Raw genomic sequence first — 24,084 nt, forward strand, 5'->3', positions numbered from 1 at the left:
GGTGAAAAAGGAGATGGGATAGGGGAAACTTCCACTTTTTTGTTTAGATACTTCTATTTTATCTGAATGTATTATTTTACCTTTGTAATATAAAACAAGTTAAAGCCAATTAAAATATGATGAATTAGAAGCATTAAAATACACTATGGAAAAAATACATTATGAATAATAGAAAATAGGAAAAGGGGTGAGGAAAAATTTTTTAAAATAACAAATTATTTTTACTTATGGACAAATTCATCATTATCTTCTCATTACTACTTCATATCCTTGGCTAGATCCCAAAGAGTACTTATGTGTTAAAAAGAATGGGATTTTTTTGGGAGGAAGCATTCTCTTTTATTTTCTCCTTTCTTCCTTCCTTTCTTTAACTCCTCTCCTAGAAAAGGGGAACACTGGATGGAAATAGGAGCCAGCATCTGCATAAAAGAATCAAGGTGTTGGGGCGGGCCGCAGTGGCTCAGCGGGCAAGAGTGCTTGCCTGCTATGCCGGAGGACCCCGGTTCGATTCCCGGCCCCAGCCCATGTAAGAAACAAACAAATAAACAAAATATAATAAAACAAGAAAATGTTTAAAGATGTTTCCCTTTCTTCCATCCTTCCTTCCTTCTCTCTGTCTTTCCTTCCCTTCCTCCCTCTCTCTTTAAAAAAAAAAAAAAAAAAAAAAGAATCAAGGTGTTTCCACATCCCAGTCTTAATTCCTTGCATTACACTTATTGGTCAAATCTTGACCCAAGGAAAACACAATATTTAAATAGGCTATGAAGGCAGAAATAAAGCACCCAAATATTTGGTCTTTGTTTTCCTATCCAAAGATTTCTGTGTACCAAATATGTTTGGGGAAAAAAAAGGAACTAAGGCTTAAGGAGACTTCACATTCTCCCTACACTGTTTGGTCATTCCTGGTTATGGAAGAAAAGGTACTTAATTTTTTAATTATCTCATCCTGGCCTCTAAAGATTATGGATTCAAATGTCAAGGTGATGATAACCATATGGATGGTGCTTATAACCAGTTGATCAGTTATTATTTACATAAAAGCATGTCTAGAATAGTTACCTCGGCTACCTGTAACCCAGACTGATATGAAGTTAAGTCTGCTAAACTACATCCAGTATCTGTCCTTGGGGCACTATTTTTCCTAACGATGACGACAGGCTACACGAATCCAGCCATCACTCATTTGCTCACAGGAATTAGAACCAATAGTTTCAACTAAACCATCTGATCTGAGTAACATATCCATACTCTGAAAGTAGAGAATAAGCAAACAATAGCCTTTAATCAATTCTCATTATTTGGAGATTATTTGAGTTCTAAGATTTTCTTCTTTTTATTAAAGAAATACAAAGAGCCAAGTCATTGTGCTGGTCACTGGGGAACATTTTTATGTTGAAAGAAATTATAGACTGGGGAGTGAACAAATTCATATATGACTATAAAGGGAAGTATAATATGAGTGCTCAGAGAAAAGTAAAAGGAAGTTCTGTAGGAGGGTGAAGTTTATCTCATCTGGGACAAACTGAGGTAGGGCCTCACAATCTTGATAGACTTTGAGGAATAAGATTTCAAAAGGCAGTAAATGGGGGACAGGCATGAAACGTAAAAAGTACGAAGTCATCCAGGGTTTGAGTATAGAATTGGCTATGAGGCTTTAACGGTAGGTTGAGCTAAGATTGCAGAAACCTGAATAATAAATATGGATTAATTCTGTAGCATCAAAGGTTTCTGGTCAGGGTGGTACAACGGTGGCTCAGCAGCAGAATTTTTGCCTGCCATGCCAGAGATCCAGGTTCAATTCCCGGAGCCTGCCCATGCAAAAAAAAAAATAAAGTTTCTGATCAAAGGAGTAACATAATTTACAACTATGTTTAGAAAGATAAACAGCAACAATGTGGAGGATGGATAGGAAGAAAGAAATGAGAGGTCAATTGGGGGAGGTTGTAGCAATGCTGTAAACCACATGTGATAACGCTAAACCATGGAGCTAGATGTAGGACTGGAAAGCATGGCCCATATGTGAGCGATATTTAGAAGGTAGATTTGTTTAGAGGGTTTAGTAAGTGACTGACTAGGGGTAGTGTGTAGGCAGAGGAAGAAATGATTAGAAGATTACAGACAGCTAGACTGGGTGAATGGTGATGCATTAAGGGACAACAACACAGAGCGGGTTTTGCTTAGGAAGATAAGGGATAATGGCAGACAATCAGAAATACGGGGCTGAAACCTGGGTAAAGAGTTTAGGATTAGAGTCTAGCTTTGGGTTTCATCTCATGGAAACAGATGAGAGAAAAAGATAGGAAGGCCAAGAAGAGATTAGGAAGAGAAGGACAAGAACAGAAACCATCTCAAACAAAAGGGAGCAAGAGAGATTATGAAAAGTGGAACTCAAGCCAGTTAACTTTACCTCTGGCAAATAACACTGATAAAAAGATTTAGGAGGACAAGACTTTAGACCAAATATTTCCATTATCTATGTGCTCCCTGACTCCCCACAGCAAGTTGGTTGAGATTCAGTCCAATTCTCTAAAATTCAATTATGAAACCAAAATTCACACAATTTTCAAACAGTATATTCATTCATTCCACTGAAGCATATATTCTTACTTGAAGCTTTGAAGTGTACATTCTTACTTGTACACTCTTGCTTCTAAAAGGATTTCTAGTGTCCCTACCATACTTCTCAGAACTTTTTCAAAAGATCCAAATATGTAACTTTCTGATTAAAACCTTATCCATTATAAAGATGAAATTGTGTTAATGATAACCATAATCTAGTTTCCAACTGATTATTAATAGTTAACCTAAAATAAACACATTTTTAGAGGTTTTATTGAGATACTAGACAAAAACTTTTAAAGTAAGCTAGACCTATTTCCAACACGGGTCATTTAGAAATGGTTACAAAACTAAGGGCAGTTGTGCTTTATACTTCCTAAGCAGCCCATTAATTGACAAATGACTGATCAGGAGATTAAAAAGTCACCAAAAATTTTTTAAAAGGTCAGGTCAACCCTAGAACCCCTCCATCAGATTTAGCAATCTGGCTGCCCAGTGCCATCGGAGATCTGGCAGGACCTTTACACGAGGGTTTTTTCTCCACATTGACCAGGCATACAGATAGGCTTGTTCTGACTCATCTCTCACCAGGCATTTATGAGAAAAAAAAGTCTTTCACCAGATCCTTACACATAATCAGCATTTTTGTTTGCTACAGTCCCAATCATTTCCTACCTTAGGCCAGTTTAGACATGCTCTGGCCTTTTGCAGTGAATCACATTGTGTGTGCTGGTATGACATCAGCAGTTCTGCCCCTAACAGGGTCTCTGTGAGAAGACTTTACAATGGTGCTTTGAGTCACAACAAAGCCCCTTCCTCTCTATTTAAGTCTTCTGACATTTTTCCTTCCATTTAAAAGAAAAACATTTTATAAAGACAATAGAGGGGAAATAGGGAGCTGTTCAGGCCTTGGAAGAGTAAAAATTGAGAGGGGAGAAAAGTCATAAAACTGCTTTGTGGTTACATCTCTTGCCAAATGATTTCAGTGCTGAAGTCTAGCTAAAAACTCATGCACAGAAAAAGGTTCTAGCTTTGCAAATCTTTAAAATTCATCCTACTTCCTCAAATAAATTATCTCCAAACTTGCAAGAACTCCTCTAGGCAGGACTGCTGAGAAGCACTGAAAATTCTGAAAAGGAATAAACTAAATCATATCTAACGTAACTGGGGCCTAGAGGTCGAGTTATCTAATTTTTGTTTCAGAAAGAAAGCTTCATACTATTACTTCACAAGGTAGGGATTTTGGCCAAATATTTACCTTCCAAAAACATATTTCCCATCTACATGGAATCTAGAATAAATGATGGCTTTGCTCTCTGTCAGATCTGTTTATTTCATTATAATGACTGTTGCAGCAAACCATCTCCATGTATAAAGCCAGATATGTAGGAAAGTATGAGAAAACTGGAAAAATTTACCAGCTCGGCAGCCCCTGGACTGTGTTTTAAGTCACCAGCATATGTAACTCATTTTCTAGTTAAGTAATTCCCTCTGGGGATCCAGACTGCAATCCACATGAAGGATCAAATTTCATTCGCAGTTGCAGGAAAATGCAACCCTCTGCAATTTGCAAGTCAAAACTCCTGAAGGCAACAACTAGTCTGCTCATCTTCATTGATTTTTCCTGGGAGAGGATTTTAGTTGATAGAAAACTTTTGTTAGGAAGTACAAATGAGAAGACAGAGAAGAAGAGAAGGGATTCAGCTAGCATGAGACAACTAAGGCTCAGTCTTGATGTTAAACTCTGGCTTAAAATAAGGACCACAGCTGAGTCCCAGTGGAGAGAAATTCAGCAGTAATTGCACCCCCGAAGTAAGAAATGGCACAGGAAGACAAATTAAAAGGGCAAGTCTACACAAACACATAATCCAACTGGTATCAAACTCGATTACATTTCTAGATATCAACCTGAGTCCGAGAGTGAGTTTGATTTAATATGAAATTGGGTCAGGATCTCACAAATCTAGCTAGGCATCTATGCAAATAATTCATTTAAGATTTTTTTTTAATTATCTCATCAAATGACATACTGACCAACATCTACAACTCCATTTGAACAGGCTAGATTAGAGAAACAGCTTTGTTTAGTCACATGAATTGGCTTTCCCCAAATTTAAACCCATCCAATCCTTACCTTGGTCTGAGTTGATTCGCCTTTCTCAAACATCATCTTAAGCCTGTTCAGTGGAACATTGTATTTCTCTATTTTGCCTGCAGCTTCTGTGTTTTCGCCAATTTCAGGTTTTCCTACTTCATGCCTGGATTCTCCCAGACAATTTTCCATCTTTTTACTTTCTGCCGAGTGGTCTTTCAGATCCTCACTGTCCTCGATGCGGGGATACCGATACTGACTAAGGGCTTCAGAAGGTGACCCAACTTTAGGTCTGGTATGGGCTATTTCCTCTTGGTCAGCTTCAGCTCCAGAAGCAGGGCTGCTTCCCACTTCAGCAGGAGGATGGTCGACTCTGTGCCTAATCTCGGTGCTGCTGTTTCGCAGAGCGTCTGGGTGAGACTCCACTCCCAGCAATGGGTTCTCCCACTTCTTCTTTAACACAGTCAGGATCCCCCGGGTAAAGTGCTGGGGGAGATTTTCAGTGTTCTAGAAAAACAAGAAGTAAGTGGCAATTACAATTTGCCTGCTGAAAGATTCAAACATGCTGTTCTTTGTAAAATGAAAGTTAAAGTTCCAAGCTGCTCCTGGTCCACTACCGTTTCAGACAGCTGCAAATAGTTACAGCCCTGCCACATGGAGAAAGCATCCACCCCGGGAGAGGGGAAGAGAGAAAAAGTCAGGAGCTGAAGCAGGAAGTGATAAAACAGGATAGCCTTATAAGGACAAAATGAGAAGAAAGGAAAACCCAGATCTAATGATAGTCACATAGGAGATGAGATTTTTTAATCCAAAAATAAATGGGGGAAACAATAAAGAAAAAGCAAACTACCAGAAAGTTTAAACACTGTACATATGCATTAATAAAAGTTCATCATTACATGCCACAAAATTATGTGATGAATCCTGCTGGGGTTTTTCTTTTAAATAAATCAAAGATTCATTATAACTGAAACTATGCAATATCCATAACTATGGATAGTAGTATCAGAGATTGAAATATTATTTGTAAAAACTTAATGAAGTCATCATACTTTTACATATATTTGCATGCATAATTTGTCATATCTGAAATAACTAACATGCACATGAACAGTCAAATTTTATTTTTACATAAGAATCTAACCCTCTTTTCTTCCATTCTTCACTCTACAAAGTTGTCCATGTGTAAATACTATGTTATCAGAAAATTCACTATTTTACAACCCCTTTGGTTTAACTTAAATACCTAGGCTTCATAAAAAAAATTTTTTTAAAGCAACCAAATCACTACCACAACAATAAAACCCACTCTGCTCACTGAAAGACATACCTTAGAGATTTCATTTTCTTCGGAGTCAAAAATGGAATTAGTTTATAACACATAAAACAGATTGAAAACAGGCGGGCCGCGGTGGCTCAGCGGGCAAAGTGCTTGCCTGCTATGCCGGAGGACCTCGGTTCGATTCCCGGCCCCAGCCCATGTAACGAAAACGGAGAAACAAAATACAATAAAACAAGAAAATGTTTAAAAGATGTTTCCCTTTCTTCCTCTCTTCCTTCCTTCTATCCTTCCTTCCTTCTCTCTGTCTTTAAAAAAAAAAAAAAAAAAAAAAAAAAAAAACAGATTGAAAACAACCTGGAAATTGCCCCTGTGCCACAAAAACAGAGGAAACATGCTTGAAGTAAAATGAAATGTTTTGCACTTTGAAGCTATTCCTTCTAAATAAGTTGAGCAGCATCTCCTCCCCAGCAAAACACAGGCTCCAATACCTTCCTGCTCTCCATTCCAGTAATCTGTGACTCACCAGTCTTTCAACCAAGAAAGGACAAACAACTTGGGACTGAAAGACTTCAGGGAATTAAATAGGATTAGTAGCTATATTGGGAATTAAGGCTCTCACCCTATTACTCTTCTGAATACCTAAAAGAGCCACTTGATCAACCAGCACCAAGGCCTGGGTGGAAAGAAAAGTTACAAGAGAACACCTTGATTTTAATATTTAAATCTTAGCTGATAAGATAATTCTTAGGGGGAGGCATGTATGGATCAGACATATAAGAGGCATAAAAAGTTTTCTTCTAAAAGAAGGAATTAAAAAACAGCTCCAGAAACCGGTGCTACCTTAATCACCAGCGGCACTCTTGGCCCTGTACCATTGTGTGCTACATAATGAATGAGTCAACCAGGTCTCCAACTTCACTTGCCCTGCCCTGCCCATACAGGAGCCCTGAGAATCAAAGTGGCATTTTGTCTTGGTAACTGGACACTATTTTTCTCAGCTACATATCATGTGATCAGAGCACATTTACTGATTGGAAAGATGCCCATAAAATACTTCAGAATGAAAGAAGCATGACCCCATTTTATAATACACATGTATATGGTAAATGTAAAATAGAAAAGCAGTCTGGAAGAACAGACAACAGTATGTTAACAGGTTATCTTTGTGTGACAGATCATGAGCACCTGTGTTCTTTTGATTTTTTTCAAAGGCCCGATATGGAGCACATCTCTTAGGGGGCTCTTTCAGGAGTAGTAAGTGTGCTCTTTTACTAAAAGGTGCTCTTAGGGATAGAAGTTCTAAAGTACTGCAGAGGGAAAGGCAGGGCTGTGTGGTCTGGCACCATTAAAGGACCCACAACCTTACAAAACTCTTGGCAGTCCTACCTAGACCACGCCAGTTATCCAAGTTCTTAGGGCCTGAGGCAAATAACAAAGGGGAAGAAACAGTGGCAACAGTCCTTCTGTGCAAGAAAGAGAAGCAAGAAGGTACAGGAAAAAAAGCAATAGCTGAAAGCAGTTTGGATGAGACAATGCTCAGCACAATGGATAATGGATTACATGCCACTTTTATTTTCATCTTTTTCTTTATCTGGATTCTCGACAATGAACAGGTATAATTCAACTCCATCCAGCCAATTTCTTAATTTCTGGTAACTACCATGCAGGGCTATTGTGGAAAATAAATGAAGAATATATTAAAGCAGGTAGTATAGTGTTTGACATAATGAGGAACCCAATAAGTGGTGACAATTATTATTAAGTGGGTGGCCCTCCCTACTTCTGCAGCCACACCTCACAATGGTGATCACCCGTAGACTTGGGCACCTGCAGTGCTTAGGCAAGTTTAGGATCTGGGCTGCAGTCTCTTATAGAGTCACTACTGTTCCAGACTGGGAGGTGGAGGATAGACTAAGATGAAATTCTGATTGATGACATTTGTATCAAGATTTTAACATTTTCCTAAGTATTTTCCTAGAGCAAGGCAGTGGGAAGTGAGGAAGGCTGAAAGTTTTCAAGGCCTATTACTACAGCTTTCATTTTCAGAGTGATATCAAGGACACTGTTCATTCTATAGAAGAATTTTAGCAGATGCTGTCTCTGGACCATAACTGGTCCCTGAATCCAGACAGGCAAACTCAGGAGAAGCCACACAGTATCCTGCAGGATCATTAGACTTGAAATGGGATAAGTCCCAGTTCTGTCGCTGTGAAATGGGTGACCCTGGGACAAGTCCTTTCCCCTATTTGGTTCTCAGTTATTTTGTCTGTAAAATGGAGAAGCTGGGTCAAGTGACTTTTAATGTTGAAGTCTTGGTGGGCAAATTTCTGTCTTAATAGCAGGAGGATACAGCAGCAGGACTAGAAACATGTGCTACCTGAATGTACAGCACCCAAGGAGGGGAAGAAACTCCTAGGTTAGAATTTCTCAGAAAAGTAGTAACCAATCAAGGAGTTTATTTAGTGCATGGATGGGCACATAGCACAAATTTTAAAAAGTGGCATATTCCATATTTGAAAAGAACCTGAAAATATAACTGATGGTGGTATAAATGGTCTGTTTCTATATCCCAGATGCAAGTGGAAGGAGGGAAAAGGAAAAGTAAATTTTGGGGGAATTCAGGCTATCATGTAACCTGAATCTCCTACTACTTGCTTAAAGAGTAAATTTACCCACTTATTCCTGAACATTTCTCTAACATGCTTTCCATGGTAAAATGCAGCTACATATTCTTTCACCTGGTCAGTCACTTCTATAAATTTATGTGGCCATTTCCCTCTGTTCTCAGAAGGAGAAAATTTAGACTTTTATAGATCTAGTGGATCTTATTGGAAAACTGAATAAAGTCCATGGTTTAGTTCATAGCATTGCACTAATGTTAATTTCTTAGTTTTGATAACTGTTCCATAGTTTTTTGTTAACTTTAGGGGAAGCTAGGAGAAAGATAATATGGGAACTCTCTATACTATTTATATTTAAACTCTACTGTAAATCAAATATTATTTCAAAATTAAAAGTTTGTATATTAAAAAATAACTCTCCTTCAATTTCATGTCTCTAAGTATTGCTATCTCTTGTATTTCATAGTTTAAGGGTCCTGAAAGTACAGTTTGTAGTTGCTATTTCCTATCACTCTCCATTTACTCTTTAATTCTACTACTGGACACCTATGAATTAGCTTCAACCAATATAATCAATTACCTCTTCACATTTTTCATATGATTATCTTATTTTGTATTTATTATTTTTCCCAATTAGAAAAATAACAAAAGCTTACCAGAGAAAAAAGCCACAATTAATATAGGAATGTATATATGACTTGAGTAAATGTTATGCTTTTTCCATTCTACTTTCCCATCTCTCCCAACTAAGATATCCACTGCCAATAGTTTATATCTTTCAATTTTTTTCTATTTTTTACACATTTTTAAAAATAATCATACTATACCTACTCTTCTGTACCCTGCTTTAATCACTTACTGTGCTTCAGATATATTTTCTTCTAACATATAAAATCTTAATAATCACAAAATAGCATATTATGTACCATAATTTTTCATTCTACTGAAGAATATTTGCACTGTTTCGAAATTTTCATTGTTACAAAGAATCTTGCAATAAATATCCTTTTACACTTATTTTTTCTCACTTTGGGGGTTTTCTCAATGATACTTCTTAGAAGTGGAATTGCTGGATCAGTGGGTATGAAATACATTTAGCATTTTAATAGATATTTCCCAACTACCTCCCACTAACAGTATATGAGAGTTCATACTTCCTCACATACTGGATATTATTCATTAAAATAACCTTTGCCAACTATTTAAATTACAATTTACATCTCACTGTTATTTTAATTTATATATCCTTGATTAAGAGGCTAAGCATTTTTCATATGTTTATTGGCCTTTTATAATTGTTTAATTACCCATTATACTTTCTTACCTCAGCTGACAAATACAATGGATACTACTGTCGTCATTTGACTTGATCTCTCTACAGCATCTGGCATTATTGACCACTCCCCCTTTAAAAAATTCTTTCCTTTTTAATGGTTTCAGTGATCCCTCTATTTCCTATTTCCCATTTCTCTGGCCACTCCTCAGTTTTCTTTACAGGTTTCTCTTCTTTTTTCCCTCCCTTTGAGGAATCCCTCAAAGTTCTGTTTTAAGTCTTCTTTGCTCACTTTATAGGTCCTCTGTAGATGTGTCATCTGGTACCTGGTTCCCCACCAGCCATCTGTATGACCACCTATACCCTAGAACTCTAGTCAGAGGCCTCTTCTAAGCCTAAGATCCATGTATCTCCCCTTATAAACCAATTCCACCTGGAATTTCTATAGGCATCTTGAACTCATCCTAAGCTAAGGCTGAAGTCCTCTTTTTCCTTCCTTCACTCCTTAACTTTAACCTTGTTAATCTACTTCTTTTCTTGAATTCTCCATCTTGGAAAATGTGACAAGTATCTTTTCAACTGCCAAATGTGCCTGTCATCTTACATCTCCATGCTTTGATGTACTGCTTCTTCTGTCTGGAATACAACTCCTCTGTCATACCCTTGCCCACTTTGTTAGTTAACTCCTATTTGTCCTTAGGGCTCAGTCAGGCACTGATTCTTATGGAAAGACTTTCTTGACATGGCATAGTCTACAAAGGTTATGGATCCCTCCTAAATTCTTCTCCACCACACTGAATTTTCTTCAATATGGTACTTATGTTTGTATTGTAACTCCTATTTTTCAAACTCTAAACAGTCCCTTAAAAGAGGGACCATATCTTATTCCTCTTTGTATCTACAGCACATAACACAGAAGCTCCATAAATGGTTGGTTGTCTACCTTTGTGAAGCCAACTTCTATCATCCCACCCTCTCTTGAAGGCACTCCAATCAGGCCTTCATCCCACCAGTTCCAAACAGTATTAGGTGATCCATGACCTTCATATTGCCAAATCCAATGGTCAATTCTCAGTTTAGCTGTGTGTTTCACTTTGCTGAGAGTAAAACTCTCCTAGAACCATATTCTTCACTGGCTTCTGGTACCCCATTCTCTCGTTTCTACTGCTATTTCATCAATTGTTTCCTTTGATGGTTCCTTCTCATCTCTTCAATTTCTAAATTCAAGGTGCTCCTGAGCTCAGTCGTTGGACCTCTTCTCTCTAATCTGCACTCACTCCCTAGGTGATCATATGTATCTTGTGGCTTCATATATCACTGATACTTTGACATATGTGCATTTTATTTTATCTCCAGTCCAGATCTCCTCCAATTCCAGATGTATATAGCCTAGTTTCTACTTGACATCTCCACTTGAATGTCTTAACGGCATTTCTCATTTAACATGTTCAAAACTGAGCTACTATTTCCCCCTGCCCAAACCTGCTTTTTTTTTTTTTGGCAAGTAAAATAGAGCATTTATTGGGGGATTACATGGCATTCTCATCCTCAGTGGTGGGAAGAGACAGCAATCCCTTGCCATGATGCCCAAACCTACTTTTACTGCAGTCTTTCCCATCTCAATTAATGGCATGTTTCCCCAGGTGTTCAGGCCTAAAACATTGTAGCCATTCTTGATTCTTCTCTTTCTCTTATACCTCATGCCCATGAGCAAATCTTAGCTTCTTTAGCTTCAGTATAAATCCTGACTATTTCTCATCACATATACCTTCTAACCCATTCCAATCCATTATCATCTCTTGCCTAAATTATTGCAATTGCCTCTTTCTCTCTCTCTCTCTATTTTAACAATTGACTCAATTGGTTTCTCAATGATTCCCCTATAGTCTCTTCTCCCTCTTAAAATTTAAGTCAGGATGCGCAACAGTGGCTCAGTGGCAGAGTTCTTGACTGCCATACCGGAGACTCCGGTTCATTTTCCGGTGCCTGCCCATATAAAAAAAAAAAAAATTTAAGTCAGATCATATTACTCCTGTGCACACAAAACTCTCCAAAGGGCCTATGGCAATCAGTTAAAGCCCAGGTCCTCACAGTGACCTTGTGAGACCTTGCTCCTCCCATTTCTCAAACACACTTAGAATGCTCCTGCCTCACAGCATTTATATGAGTTCTTCCTTGTGCTTGAGTTGTTTTTGAGGCATTTACACATGCTCTTCCTTGTGCCTGAGTTGTTCTATCCCCTAGGTTACACTCTCAGATCTCTGCTCAAGGTCGTCTCCCACAAGAATGTAAAGTCCAAGAAGGCAGAGATGTAATCTGTATTCTCAGTGTCTAAAACAATGCTTGGCACATAGTTGATGCTCCATGAATATGTGCTGAGTAAATGAGTAAAAGAAAGAGGGAAGCAGGAAGGGGGAAAAAGGCAGGTGGTGGGAAGAGAAGAAAGAAGGAAGGAAGAAAAGTAACCAGCAGATGAATAAAATCATGGTAGCTTTTTCTTAACAATGCACCAGAAAGGATTCATTTTCAAATAACAAGAAACTTAAGCCAAGAGAACAAATTGACCGGGGCATGTTATGCGCTAATTTAAACAGGTTAGGTACCAAGAACTGCCAGGAGGATGTTTTTGTAACGCCAGCCAAATTAAGGAACTCTTACCAAATATTTGAAGGTCCCCCCCGCTGCCCTGAACGATTAACTCAAGTAAGATTTCAAAAAGGAATTACATTACCCAGCCCTGCTGGAAATTAGCAAGCAGGCAGAGTAGAGAATGGGCTCTATCAGAACGCTTTCTGGAGGTTTTGCCTTTGATGGATCCTATAGCTAGGCAACTTGATAACTGGCTTGGGTCAAGAAGTTTTCTTTAAACAAAGAACCCAGAGGATGACATCAGCTGTGCAGCTGCTACCATTTAAATGCACAGATATAAAGTTCTGGTTGTTTGATTTGGAAAAAAGGATGACAGCTAATTTGAGCAGAACCAGTAAGATATTGTACTAATGTCAGGCTAAGCACTTGGTTTTCTGAACGTCACTCAACTCAGGAAAGAATAAGTGGGTCAAAAGCAGAACCTCAGTGAAAAATTAAGATTCCTTGCACCTGAGCCAAGTTCGCCTGAGCAAATGGCTCACAAATCAGACCAGCTGGCATGAATGGCCAGCTCAGCTGACAAGAAGCCCAAGCCTACAGGACTGCAGGTGGCTTGGCCACACAGGCTCTACTCATGAAGTGCCACGTGCCACGGGGCTTCTGAATACTTACACTTCTCTTCTTTTCCATGTTTGCTTCTTCAGCTGCTTTCTGATACCTTCAGAAAAGGGGACAAAAAAGAGAGAATGTCCTCAAATTAAACATGTATTTTCACTTTTTCAATCTCTAAGAAAACTACTTTGCATACCTATTTCTGTCAGCAGTTGTCCTTTTTTGTTGTTGTTGTTGTTGCTTTTTAATTTAACTAGAGAAGTTTTAGGTTTACAGAAAAATCACACAGAAAATAGAGTTCCCATATACATTCTCCATTGTTATCACTTTGCATTAGAGTGGTATTTGTTACTGTTGATGAAAGATTCTTATATTGTTAACCATAGTCCATAGTTTACATTAGGGTTCACTGTTTATGTTGTACAGTCCTATGTTGTTTTTAAAATTTTTATTCTAGTAACATATATATAACCTAAAATTTCCTCTTTTAACTACATTCAAATATATAACTCAGTGGTGTTAATTACAGTCACAATGTTGTGCTACCATCACCACCATCCATTACCAACACTTTTCCATCACCCCTAACAACAATTCTGTACCAATTAAAGAATTAACTTCCCATTTCCTACCTCTACCCCAGTCCCTGGTAACCTATATTCTAAGTTTCCAACTGTATGAATTTCCGGCAGTTGTCTTTAATCAACTCTCTCAGAATAAAAGTTACAGGGAATTCAAGCAGAGATTCTGAACAGCTCCCACATCCTGAGGTTGTTTCAATATCTGCTGTGGATACAACAGAAAAATTCAAGTGGATACGGTCGAATGCTGAGAAAAATCTGGAGAGAGCAGAAAGTCCAGAGTTTAAGTCTTAGTTTCTGGCACTTATTAACTGTGATCTCCAGCAAGTCACTCAATCTCACTAAGCCTCACCTTCCTTATCTAGAAAATGGCTTTATATATCTACTTTCCAGGTTGCTGGGAAGAGTAAATGAGATCACATGTGTAAAAGTACATTGCATTAGTTAAGTACATATAGCATCAATTCTAAGATGCACATTTTCCCCTACATTTAATACTTTTGAAATCTTTCAATTGTCAGACAAATGGTTGAGAGGTGGTCACACTCCCCAAACACGTGAGAATTTTGTCTTGGTTATTGGTATCGTTGTCAATTCAGCTCATTTAAATATATTTGACTACACAGGATTTTAGTGCCAAACTTAAAATATCTTTAAAAAGATTACGCTGTGATTTGGCATTTAAAGAAAAATTATTTTACTTTTTATCTATGCACAAAAATAATACGTAATAAAAACTTATGTGGGGAGTGGGGGGCGGACCACGGTGGCTCGCCTGCCATGCCGGAGACAGGAGCTCAATTCCTGATGCCTGGCTACACAAACAAAAAAAAGAAATCCATGTGGGGGGTGCATGGGCAACTCAGTTGTAGAATTAGCGCCTGCCATGTATGGAGACCTGGGTTCAATTCCTGGCCCATGTATTCCAAAAAACAAAACAAAACAAAACATTCATCAAAAGGTGCTGCAATATATATGTTATCCAGATGGAGAAGAATGAAATGTGACCCTCACTGCACAGCATACAAAAAAAAAAAAATTGATATGATAGGCAAACATTGATCAATTTAATTAGCATTTTTTCTTAGCGATGCATAAAATAATGACACATGCTGTATAGTCAGTGGCATCTTATATTTTGTAAATGAGCATATAATTTGATTATTTTAATTTTTATTATTAATTCCATCACTTTATCCTTTTCATTACTTGGAGCAAAAGATTTTTGATAATCAAAATTCCAAGTGTAGGCGGGCCGCGGTGGCTCAGCGGGCAAGAGTGCTTGCCTGCCGTGCCGGAGGACCTCGGTTCGATTCCCGGCCCCAGCCCATGTAAAAAACAAACAAACAAACAAAATATAATAAAACAAGAAAATGTTTAAAAATGTTTCCCTTTCTTCTATCCTTCCTTCCTTCTCTGTCTTTCCTTCCTTTCCTCCCTCTCTCTTTAAAAAAAAAAAAAAAAAAAAAAAAATTCCAAGTGTATTCAGGGAAAGGGTCAAGTTTTCTTCATTTAAAGACAAAGGAGGGTGGTACAACGGAGGCTCAGAATTTTTGCCTACCATGCTGGAGACCTGGGTTCCATCCCCAGAGCCTGCCCATACCAAAAAAAAAAAAAAAAGACAAAGCAGGCCAGACCACCCACCCAAACAGCCTTAACCTGGCACCTGCATGGCCTATGAGGCAAGAATCAAAGAACAGCAACACCACTTGGAGACTCCTCACCATGTGCCTCTTCTTGGGCCTACATATTTAGAATCCAGTTAGCAACAAACCGACCTTAGAAAAGGGTACATTCAAAAGACCAACTGTTCTGTCTTAATGTGGGATTTCAAAATTCACAAGGCATTTTGGGAAGAAGAGTGAGATGAGAAGAGAAGAAAAAGAACAACTGGGAAAGGACCCATTTCTCTACCACAAAACCACCTTTCAATTCATTAATGCCTTCATAAACTAAGAACTATTCTTAGTATGTATATCAAATAGAATAGCCTTATCCAAAATGGTAGCCAGAGAAAAATCCTAGACCTGGCACCATTTTTTACTTGCTATGCAACCTGGGTTATGTCACTTTATTTATTTGGACCTCATCTACGAAGTAAATGACTATATGAGAGAATTTCTAACTTCCAGTCCCACTGCTGTTTAATTTTAATAAGCAGATATTATTATGTCATTCACTAGACTGCTTACTGTGAATTTCTGGCAGTTCAATGACTATAAATAAGAAGAAAATGGTATTAGAACTGCTGTAATTTAAGTGACAGGCTGGAAAGATATTTGCAACTTATATATTACAGACAAAAAGGCTGATTTCCCTAAAATACAAAGAGTTCCTACAAATCAATAAGAAAAAGACAACCAACTCATCAGAAAATGCGCATGGATATAAACATACAGTTCACAGAAAAGAATATCACGTGGCTCTTAAACAAACAAAAAATAGGTATTCAACCTGAAAATGAAATTTCAAACAGAGAACTTTTTTTACCTATCACATACCCAAGATAAAAAGATAATATTGCATTGGAGAGGGTATGGGGAAACAGGGTCTACATTGCTGGTGGGAGGGAAAACTGGAACAATTACCATGGATGCCCTTTTGTCAACATCTGTCAAAATTATAAAAGCACGAACCCTTTTGATACACCAATTCTGCTTCCAGAATTTATCCTAGAGATATGCTTACACACAAGCAAAATGATTTTTACATAGGTTATTCATCATAGTATTATTTATGATAACAAAAGACTGTAAACAACCTGAATTTCCACCAGCAGAGTCTGGTAAACAAATTATTACATATTCATATAAAGGGATATCCATGAAGCCATAAAAAGGACAAAGAAGCTCTTTATGAACCAGTTTAAAAGATTGCAAGATATACTGCTAAATACAAAAATAAAACTGCATATGCATTGAGATATATTTTAAAGGAAACATTTTGTTTCCAGGGGAAAAAAACGACTGGGTGACTGGGGTTGGGAGGGAGACTTTTTGCTAGATGTCCTTTTGCATTTTAAGCTATGTGAATGTACTATCTGTTTTAAATTTAAATTTAAAAGAAAAGAAGAAAACTGCTCATAGCTCCTCCAACTGTCCCAAAATTCTAAGAGGAAAAAATATTTAAGTTACTTAAAGGGCCATGTTTCTTTTGGTGCAGTATAAACCTAATGAGTGTCTCAGATTCTGACGTCACAAGTGGCTGACGGGAGGCAACAAAGCCTCAAGAAAACCTGAAACATGTTCAGGGGAAGAAGAGAGTTTAAGCCTCCTTATCAGCTCCTTATTTTGCTACTCTCTTTGTATGTGGTTTTTTAAAAAGTCGTTTCTAATTTAAACCAATACAAGCTTTTCATAACATTTGTATAAAATGAAGAATAAAAGTTTTCCTTTCCACCCACTGCCTCCTACTCCCCAGAGATAACCAACATCAAGGGTTTGGTATGGCGTCTTTTAAGACGTTTTTCTGTGTGTATGCAATCATTTCTCATACAAAGAATTGGTGCTTGCACCATGGTAGTACCCAACCAATGAGGTTTATACAAGGTGCAATTATTGCTAAAAGAATTGGTGCAAATGTTCTTAAAGAACAGAAATGGCATAACACTTACATACTATTTGTCATTTCCCTTTCTCCATGTTAGAATAGCTCAAGTTTTCATTCAGGAAATAATCATTAGAGCCTTCTATATTCTAAGCACTGGAGAAAAAGTAGTGAAAGAAATAACCAAAAGAGCCATACTTTCTTCTCTCAGCAACCTTATAGTTTAGACATTAAACAGATGTATGTATGTATGCATGTATGTATGTATGCATGCATGCATGCATGCACTCATGTATGTTTGTATGTAGATTAAGTCCTTTGAAGAAAAAGAATGGAGTATTACTAAATATCATAATAAGGGAACCAGATTTAGAAGGGGCGGGGTAAAAAATAACCTTTAGGCCTGAAGTTTCATCAGAGAAGGAGTCAGAAAAAAGAAGGGACAAAAGCATTCTAGACAGGAAAACAGCACTGCAAAGGGCCCAGGGCAAAAAAATATCTCATGAGTACAAAGTACACAAGGAATCCAGTGTTGTTGAAATATGCTGAGAAAGGAAGGGGGCAGGAGATGAGGCTGGGAGGCAGGGGCCAGATCACACAGGGTTTTATAGGACATGCTAAGGATTTTGAATTTAATCCTAGGTACACAGGGTGATTACTGAAGGCTTTTATTTTTTTTTTTATTTTTTTTTTATTTATTTATTTATTTTTTTTTTAAAGGAAAGACAGAGAGAAGGAAGGAAGGATAGAAGGAAGGAAGGAAGGAAGAAAGGGAAACATCTTTAAACATTTTTCTTGTATTCTGTTTCTCCGTTTTTGTTACATGGGCTGGGGCCGGGAATCGAACCGAGGTCCTCCGGCATAGCAGGCAAGCACTTTGCCCGCTGAGCCACCGCGGCCCGCCCACTGAAGGCTTTTAAATGAAATGATACAATTAACATTTTTAAAAAAATCACTCTGGATGTTGTGTGGTAGATGGACTGCAGAGGGCTGGAAATAAAGGCAGCTTTTGTGAGAGATGATGTTGGCTTGGGCTAAGGTGGTGGCATTGCAGATAAAAGGGAACGGATTTGAGATATATTTCAGAGGTAGAATAAAAGGATTGGTAAGGAGGGAAAAAGGAGAGGCCAAAGATGGTCATAAGGTTCTTGGCATGAGCAGGTGGACGTAGGTTAACTGGGTAGTGGGACTCCTGCAAATTTGGGGATGGGGAAGATCAAGAGTTCAGCGTTAGCCACCTTAAGGAAAACATCCCTTTGGTAGTGGCAGTGATTAGATGCATGTGTCTGGAGCTCAAAAGAGAGCTAGTAATGTAAATTTAGGACTTACCCACCCAGAGATGGTATTAAAGCCATGAGGGAAGATGAGATCATATACAAAGACAGCGCAGTGCGAAAAGAGCCGGCCCTGGAGACTGCAACATTCAGAAGTCAGCAGAGAAAGAAGTGTAAGAGAGGCTAACAATGGAACAGCCAGAAAGACTTGGGGGAAACCAGGAGACTGTCAGAGAAGCCAAGGAAAGAAAAGCTGGGGAAGGAAGAACTGGTGAGAGGGCATGTATGGTAAAGTCCAAGTAGGAAGCACCCCCTGCATTTGGCAATATAGAAGTCTTTGGCAATATAGAAGTCTTTGGTAATCCTGGCACTCCTCTTCCAAATGATTAATCCATATTCCTATTGTTGGATGTTTGGACTGTTTCTAGTTCTTCATTATTTTAAACAGCAATTTGGTGAATGTCCTTGTATATATATACATATATAGTTGTTGTTGTTTGTTTGCTTTTGTTTTGTTTTTTTGCATGGGTAGGCACTAGGAATTGAACCTGGGTCTCTGGCATGGCAGGTGAGATCTCTGCCACTAAGCCACAGTGGCCTGCTCCCTTGTACATATATTTTAAAATACATTTATAAAAGATGTAACTAAAAGTGGGAATGCAGGAACATGGTGTAGTAAAGCTAACAAGGAACACCTAGAATTGGCCTTGAACTTGTTTCCACATCCCCTGGATAATCATCTATAGTACATTACAACAATAATAATACAATATGAAAGCTAGAGCCAATCAGCAAACAAGTTTATATTTAGTCAATTGTTCTCCAAGGTAAGGTATTTACACAGTGGTTATTTGGGTTAATAAGTCCCAAGGCTCCTTTCTTTTACTGACTTAACAGAAACATAGATTAAAAAAAAAAATCCAAACAGCTTTCATGTTCAATCCTATCCTTATAGTAATGAGGCACTTGTAAGATACAGGTTTATACACCAATGATTGTCTTGAATTGTGCTTTTTTATTTGCTTGTTTGTTTGTTTTTAAGTGGTTTACAACTACACAACATTTATTCGCTTATAGTTCTGGAGGTCAGAAGTCTGAAATGAATCTTACGGAACTAAAATCAAGGTGTTGGCAGGGCTGGCTCCTTCTGGAGGCTCCAGGAACCAATCCATGTCCTTGCCCTTTCCAGCTTCTAGAGGCGGTCCTTATCCTTTGGCCCTCGGCCCCACATCATGGTGTCTTTTCTACCCCTGCCTGAATTGTGTTTTGAAACTCCCACCCAAATATCCTCACTCCTTATTTGTAATAAGGTACTTCCTAAAAAGTAGATAAGCAAGGAGAAGGCTCTATAACACTGCTTTCTTCCATGATAGGCTCTTGGTCCTTTTGCATTTCTTTTTATTTATTTTTTTGGTTTTTTATTTAATTAAGGTGACACAAAAGTTTGAAAGTAAACAGAGTTAACATGATTTTTTAAAAGACAATTTTTTTTTTAAGTGAGGAGGCATGTCTAAAACAAAGAAGGTATGGAGAACACACATATCAATAAGTATATTGGTCTGATAAGACATAGACTCTTTTTCATCTAGGCAGATTACTCTGATGGTTTAAAATCTTTTATAGCTTCTCAATAAGAGGAAACAAATAATCCAAGAAAACACTGTCATTTTAACAGAGTGAAAACCAAATTCTTATTTTGCATGAAGATGCATTTCATAAGAAAACTATTAAAAATCTTATAAAATTTACAATCTTAGCCAACCTTAACCACAAACAATAAAATTCACTTCCAACAAGACTTCTACAACTTTCTATATCCATCCATTTTGTCCTATACATTCCTGTTTCTCATTCTGCAACAATCAGTTATTTTACTGTAAGGGAAAAAGCACCCTCTTCTTCCTTAAACACAAACACTTCCTGCATGTTTAAATTACCAAAAAGTTCCTGAAATTAATCTTCAAGCCAACATCCTACAAAACACATTTCTTCTTTTTTTTTGGTTTTGTTTTGTTTTCTTCCTTTTACATTTTGTACTTTTGGAATTTTAAGTGGATTCTCTGATATGTGCTTGATACTCCTGAATTCAGGGTTAGACTAAAGGACTTAGAGCAACTAGCATTATTCTGACACCCAATGTGAAGGTCACTGATTTAGGAGTAAAAAGGGCATTCTGAAGATCCAAATTTAAGGGAAAACAGTATTTTCCATGGAATTTCTATAATTAAAATCTCATCCCTCTTCCCAGGTATGACTCTCCCTTCCTGGATTTTCTTATTATCCATCTCCTTTTCTTCACATACAGAACTTAATCTTGGACTGTCCATTCATGCTCAGCTGTCAGGCAGGCAGCTGGTGGAGGATACTAAAATTATCTGGGAAGCAATAACAATGTCTCAACCTTTTCTAAGGCCAGAAAAGAGAGCTCCTGGGGCATGACTCTGGTTTATATGCCCTCAAAATAAAGCAAAAGGAAGGTTGAGCCAAAAAAGAGAAAATGGCAACTCCCAAGGTTTAGGCAACATATTTTCTTCTGAAACAATTCCATCACTAAAAAGTTACAGAGAAGCAAAAAGAAGATGTAAACCAGGGAGAGATGAAGGATATTTTTTCCTTAATAGTCACAAAAACAAACATGAGCCCTGTTTTTTCTTGGAACTACTGAATGGGTCAAGTTATAACAAGAAGAGGAGGAGATGTAATACAATGAAAGGCACACAGGTAGGGCCAGATCAATGGTTTTCAAACTTCTACCTGCAGAGCTCTTTCCAAATATTTAGAGCCTAATATAAACAAGGTTCAAAGCAGGACCCCTCTGGTAAAAGCTGAGGTGGAAGGTATCAGGTTCACCCTTTGCATCTTTCCTTCCCAGAACTGGCTCCTGAGGTTCCTCTGAAGAATTCAATTAACGTAATTTGAAATCTACATGCTAGATTCCCTTTAATTCCAAAAAAACTATATACTACATTCCGTTTAATTCCAAAAGTATATGATTTCTTTTCTGAATGTCCCAAAGAGATGGGGAGCTACTAGCATTTGGAGGAGGACAAGATGATAAATATCCTGCACCAGTAAGGCATGCCTTACCCAAAATGTCCATAGCACCCCCATGAGAAATACGGAGAAAAAAATGAAGCTGGAGAAGTAAGAGGGGGAAGGGTTTGAAGAAATGTCCCGTGTCCCCCAATGAAAGCAGGAGCTTGGTTAAGAGGCTGGCACACCCGGGCGGGCCACGGTGGCTCAGCAGGCAAGAATGTTCACCTGCCATGCCAGAGGACCCCGGTTCGATTCCTGATGCCTGCCCATGTAAAAAATACAAAAAAAAAAAGAGGCTGGCACACCACTACAATAAAGCTAAGGATGAGAAGAGTGTGGTATAGTTAGATGGTGTGGATCTCAAAGCATGGACTTAGAATTTAAGAACAAGACCTGAAAAACAATAAATAGATAGGAAATAGTAGTGGAAATGCAGGGGAATAGTGACCCTGACTCCTAGCCCCGGAATAGTTCAGGGAAGCATGTGCAGAAGAGCGGGATGCTGCTACTCAGAAAGAATGCATGTTATGGGAAAGCCGAGTGCAGTTAAAGGGAGGCGGGGGCAGGGAGGGTGAAAAGGGTAAGAATGTGGATAAGTTTCTCTGCAAAAGAACAGGGAGTTTCCAAGTCCTATAAATCACATCTCAATACTCTCTCAAATCCTTCCCCTTCCTTTCCTTTCACTTCCAGCTGCCCTCCCCCACTCCCAGCTCAATAGCTTCTACTTGGGCTCCCAAGACAGCCTCATAACTAGTCTCCATGATACAATCATACCTTTCCAACCTATCTTTAACACCATTGCCAGAGCATCTTCTACAATACAAGTTTGATCATGTCCCTTCCCTGAATGAGAAGCTTCAATTGCTTCCATTGTTTAACTAAATCCTAAACTTAGCATGGATCCAAGGCCTTCCACCACCTGGCCCCAAAAGAACTATACCCAAATATAGACCCTTCTCCCACCTGTATTTCTCCATGCCACACTGCTTGCTTTCCTATTCCCTTTATTCGTGCTCAGTTTCCATAATCCTTTATGTGAACTTCTTATTTGTTCCATTTTATGTTCAAACTCACTAGTCCATTTTTCTACTACCAGTGCTTATTAAATGAGCTGAAGGTAAAAATTACCCAGGATACTAGTTAAAATCATAAAATATAGATGTGTATAATCAGAATCTTTAGAAGGACCTAGGAAGCTACAGAAGTTGGTTTTAAAATATGTCCATAGGGCAGACCACGGTGGTTCAGCAGACAGAATTCTCACCTGTCATGCCGGAGACCTGGGTTCGGTTCCCAGTGCCTGCCCATGCCCTCCCAGCCCCACCCCCACCCCCAAAATATATATATATATCTCCACAAAATCTTTGACAAACTCCCCTCCTGCTGAATATGAGCCAGCAATAGTAACTCTCTTATAATGACAATGCAGCAGAAGAGTATTACCATGTGACTTCCAACGCTAAGTCAGAAAAGGAAACACAATTTCTGACTCCAACCCTCCCTCACTCTCTCCCTTCCTTCTTCCCTAGGCCCTCCCTCACTCCTTCGCTGTCTCTCTCTGGATGCTTGCCCTTGGAACCCAGCCACTATGCTGTGAGGAAGCCATACAGCCACACAGAAAGGCCATGCATAGGTGCTTCCACACGACCCAGCTGGGATTCCAGATGGTACAAGAACCAACCGCCTGGTTTGTGAGTGAGCAAGCCTTTAGGGGACTGTTGTCCCCAATCTCTGAGATACCCCAGCTAATGCCGAGGAGAGCAGAGACAAGTTGTCCCCATTAATCCCTGCCCAAATTGGAGATTCACAAGCAAAATATATTTTGTCATTATTCTGAAGCAATAACTTTTGGAGATTTTTTTTATGTAGTGATTGATAAGTGAAACACTACATTATTAACAAGTACCCCAGGTGACTCTCAAGATCAGGAAAATTAGGGGACCTAAATTATATTTTTAACTACCTTGAGGTCAGGGATTAAGCCTCAACTGCTTTCCATCTCTCTATCCCTTTTCCCTGAAATATTTTTATTGATTTTCTTGTTTGATCAGCATAATACATGCTTGACAGAAAAATTACAATAATATAAAATGTATAATGTGGAAGATATAAGGGTTCTTAACTCTCACCTCCCCCTCCAACACACCCTCACCAGGGTTAAGACTTTGGAAGTGCAGCATTGTTCTCATAGCAGGTGCTCAGTGGATTTGTTATTGAAAAAAAGGCAGCATTGTAGATTTCAGAAACCTCCTATTGGTATCTGTCAGACTCTGCCACACTAATCCATTTTAGAGTTACCAGGATCACTTTCTTCAAATTTTTATCATCCTTCTTCTCAGAAATGTTCAGTGGCTTCCCATTAATTAACAAGATGTACTAATGAAGTAAACCCAACAAAACCCTAAGCCCCACTCTTAACATTTCCTACCATCGCATCTCTATTTGAGTGATGTGTTCGCCATCCCTGGGATATCATTTACATACACCATTCCTTTAACATTTATGGAGTGCCTACTATATTCCAGTCACTGTGCTACACACTTTGGTCACAAAATAAGTAGAAAAGGGGTCCCCATATGAAAGAACTTATGGGTGTAGAGGGGCCAGCAAACTTTTTCC

At 38.4% G+C, this 24,084-nt stretch overlaps 1 protein-coding gene and 1 long non-coding RNA gene across 8 annotated transcripts in view; one reads left to right on the forward strand and one right to left on the reverse strand.

Annotated features, from left to right (window-relative positions):
• Positions 1 to 24,084, forward strand: part of LOC143691813 (uncharacterized) — a 72,726-nt gene that overhangs the window by 33,250 nt on the left and 15,392 nt on the right. For 2 of the 4 annotated variants that reach the window (XR_013179700.1, XR_013179702.1), the window contains one exon: positions 22,995 to 23,156. The exons of the other annotated variants lie outside the window; for them this stretch is intronic. This is a non-coding gene — a long non-coding RNA (uncharacterized LOC143691813). The remainder of the gene's footprint in view (positions 1 to 22,994; positions 23,157 to 24,084) is intronic. 4 annotated transcript variants of the gene reach the window in all.
• The window catches only part of LIMA1 (LIM domain and actin binding 1), a 116,448-nt gene that overhangs the window by 27,929 nt on the left and 64,435 nt on the right, over positions 1 to 24,084 (reverse strand). For all 4 annotated transcript variants that reach the window (XM_077170871.1, XM_077170868.1, XM_077170870.1 and 1 more), the window contains exons 3-4: positions 13,089 to 13,134; positions 4,694 to 5,158 (exon numbers count right to left, since the gene is read on the reverse strand). In XM_077170871.1, coding sequence (XP_077026986.1) covers positions 4,694 to 5,158; positions 13,089 to 13,134 — 511 coding nt within the window. The remainder of the gene's footprint in view (positions 1 to 4,693; positions 5,159 to 13,088; positions 13,135 to 24,084) is intronic.

The sequence above is a fragment of the Tamandua tetradactyla genome, chromosome 7 (genome assembly GCF_023851605.1).
Source record: "Tamandua tetradactyla isolate mTamTet1 chromosome 7, mTamTet1.pri, whole genome shotgun sequence".
Lineage (NCBI taxonomy): Eukaryota > Metazoa > Chordata > Mammalia > Pilosa > Myrmecophagidae > Tamandua > Tamandua tetradactyla.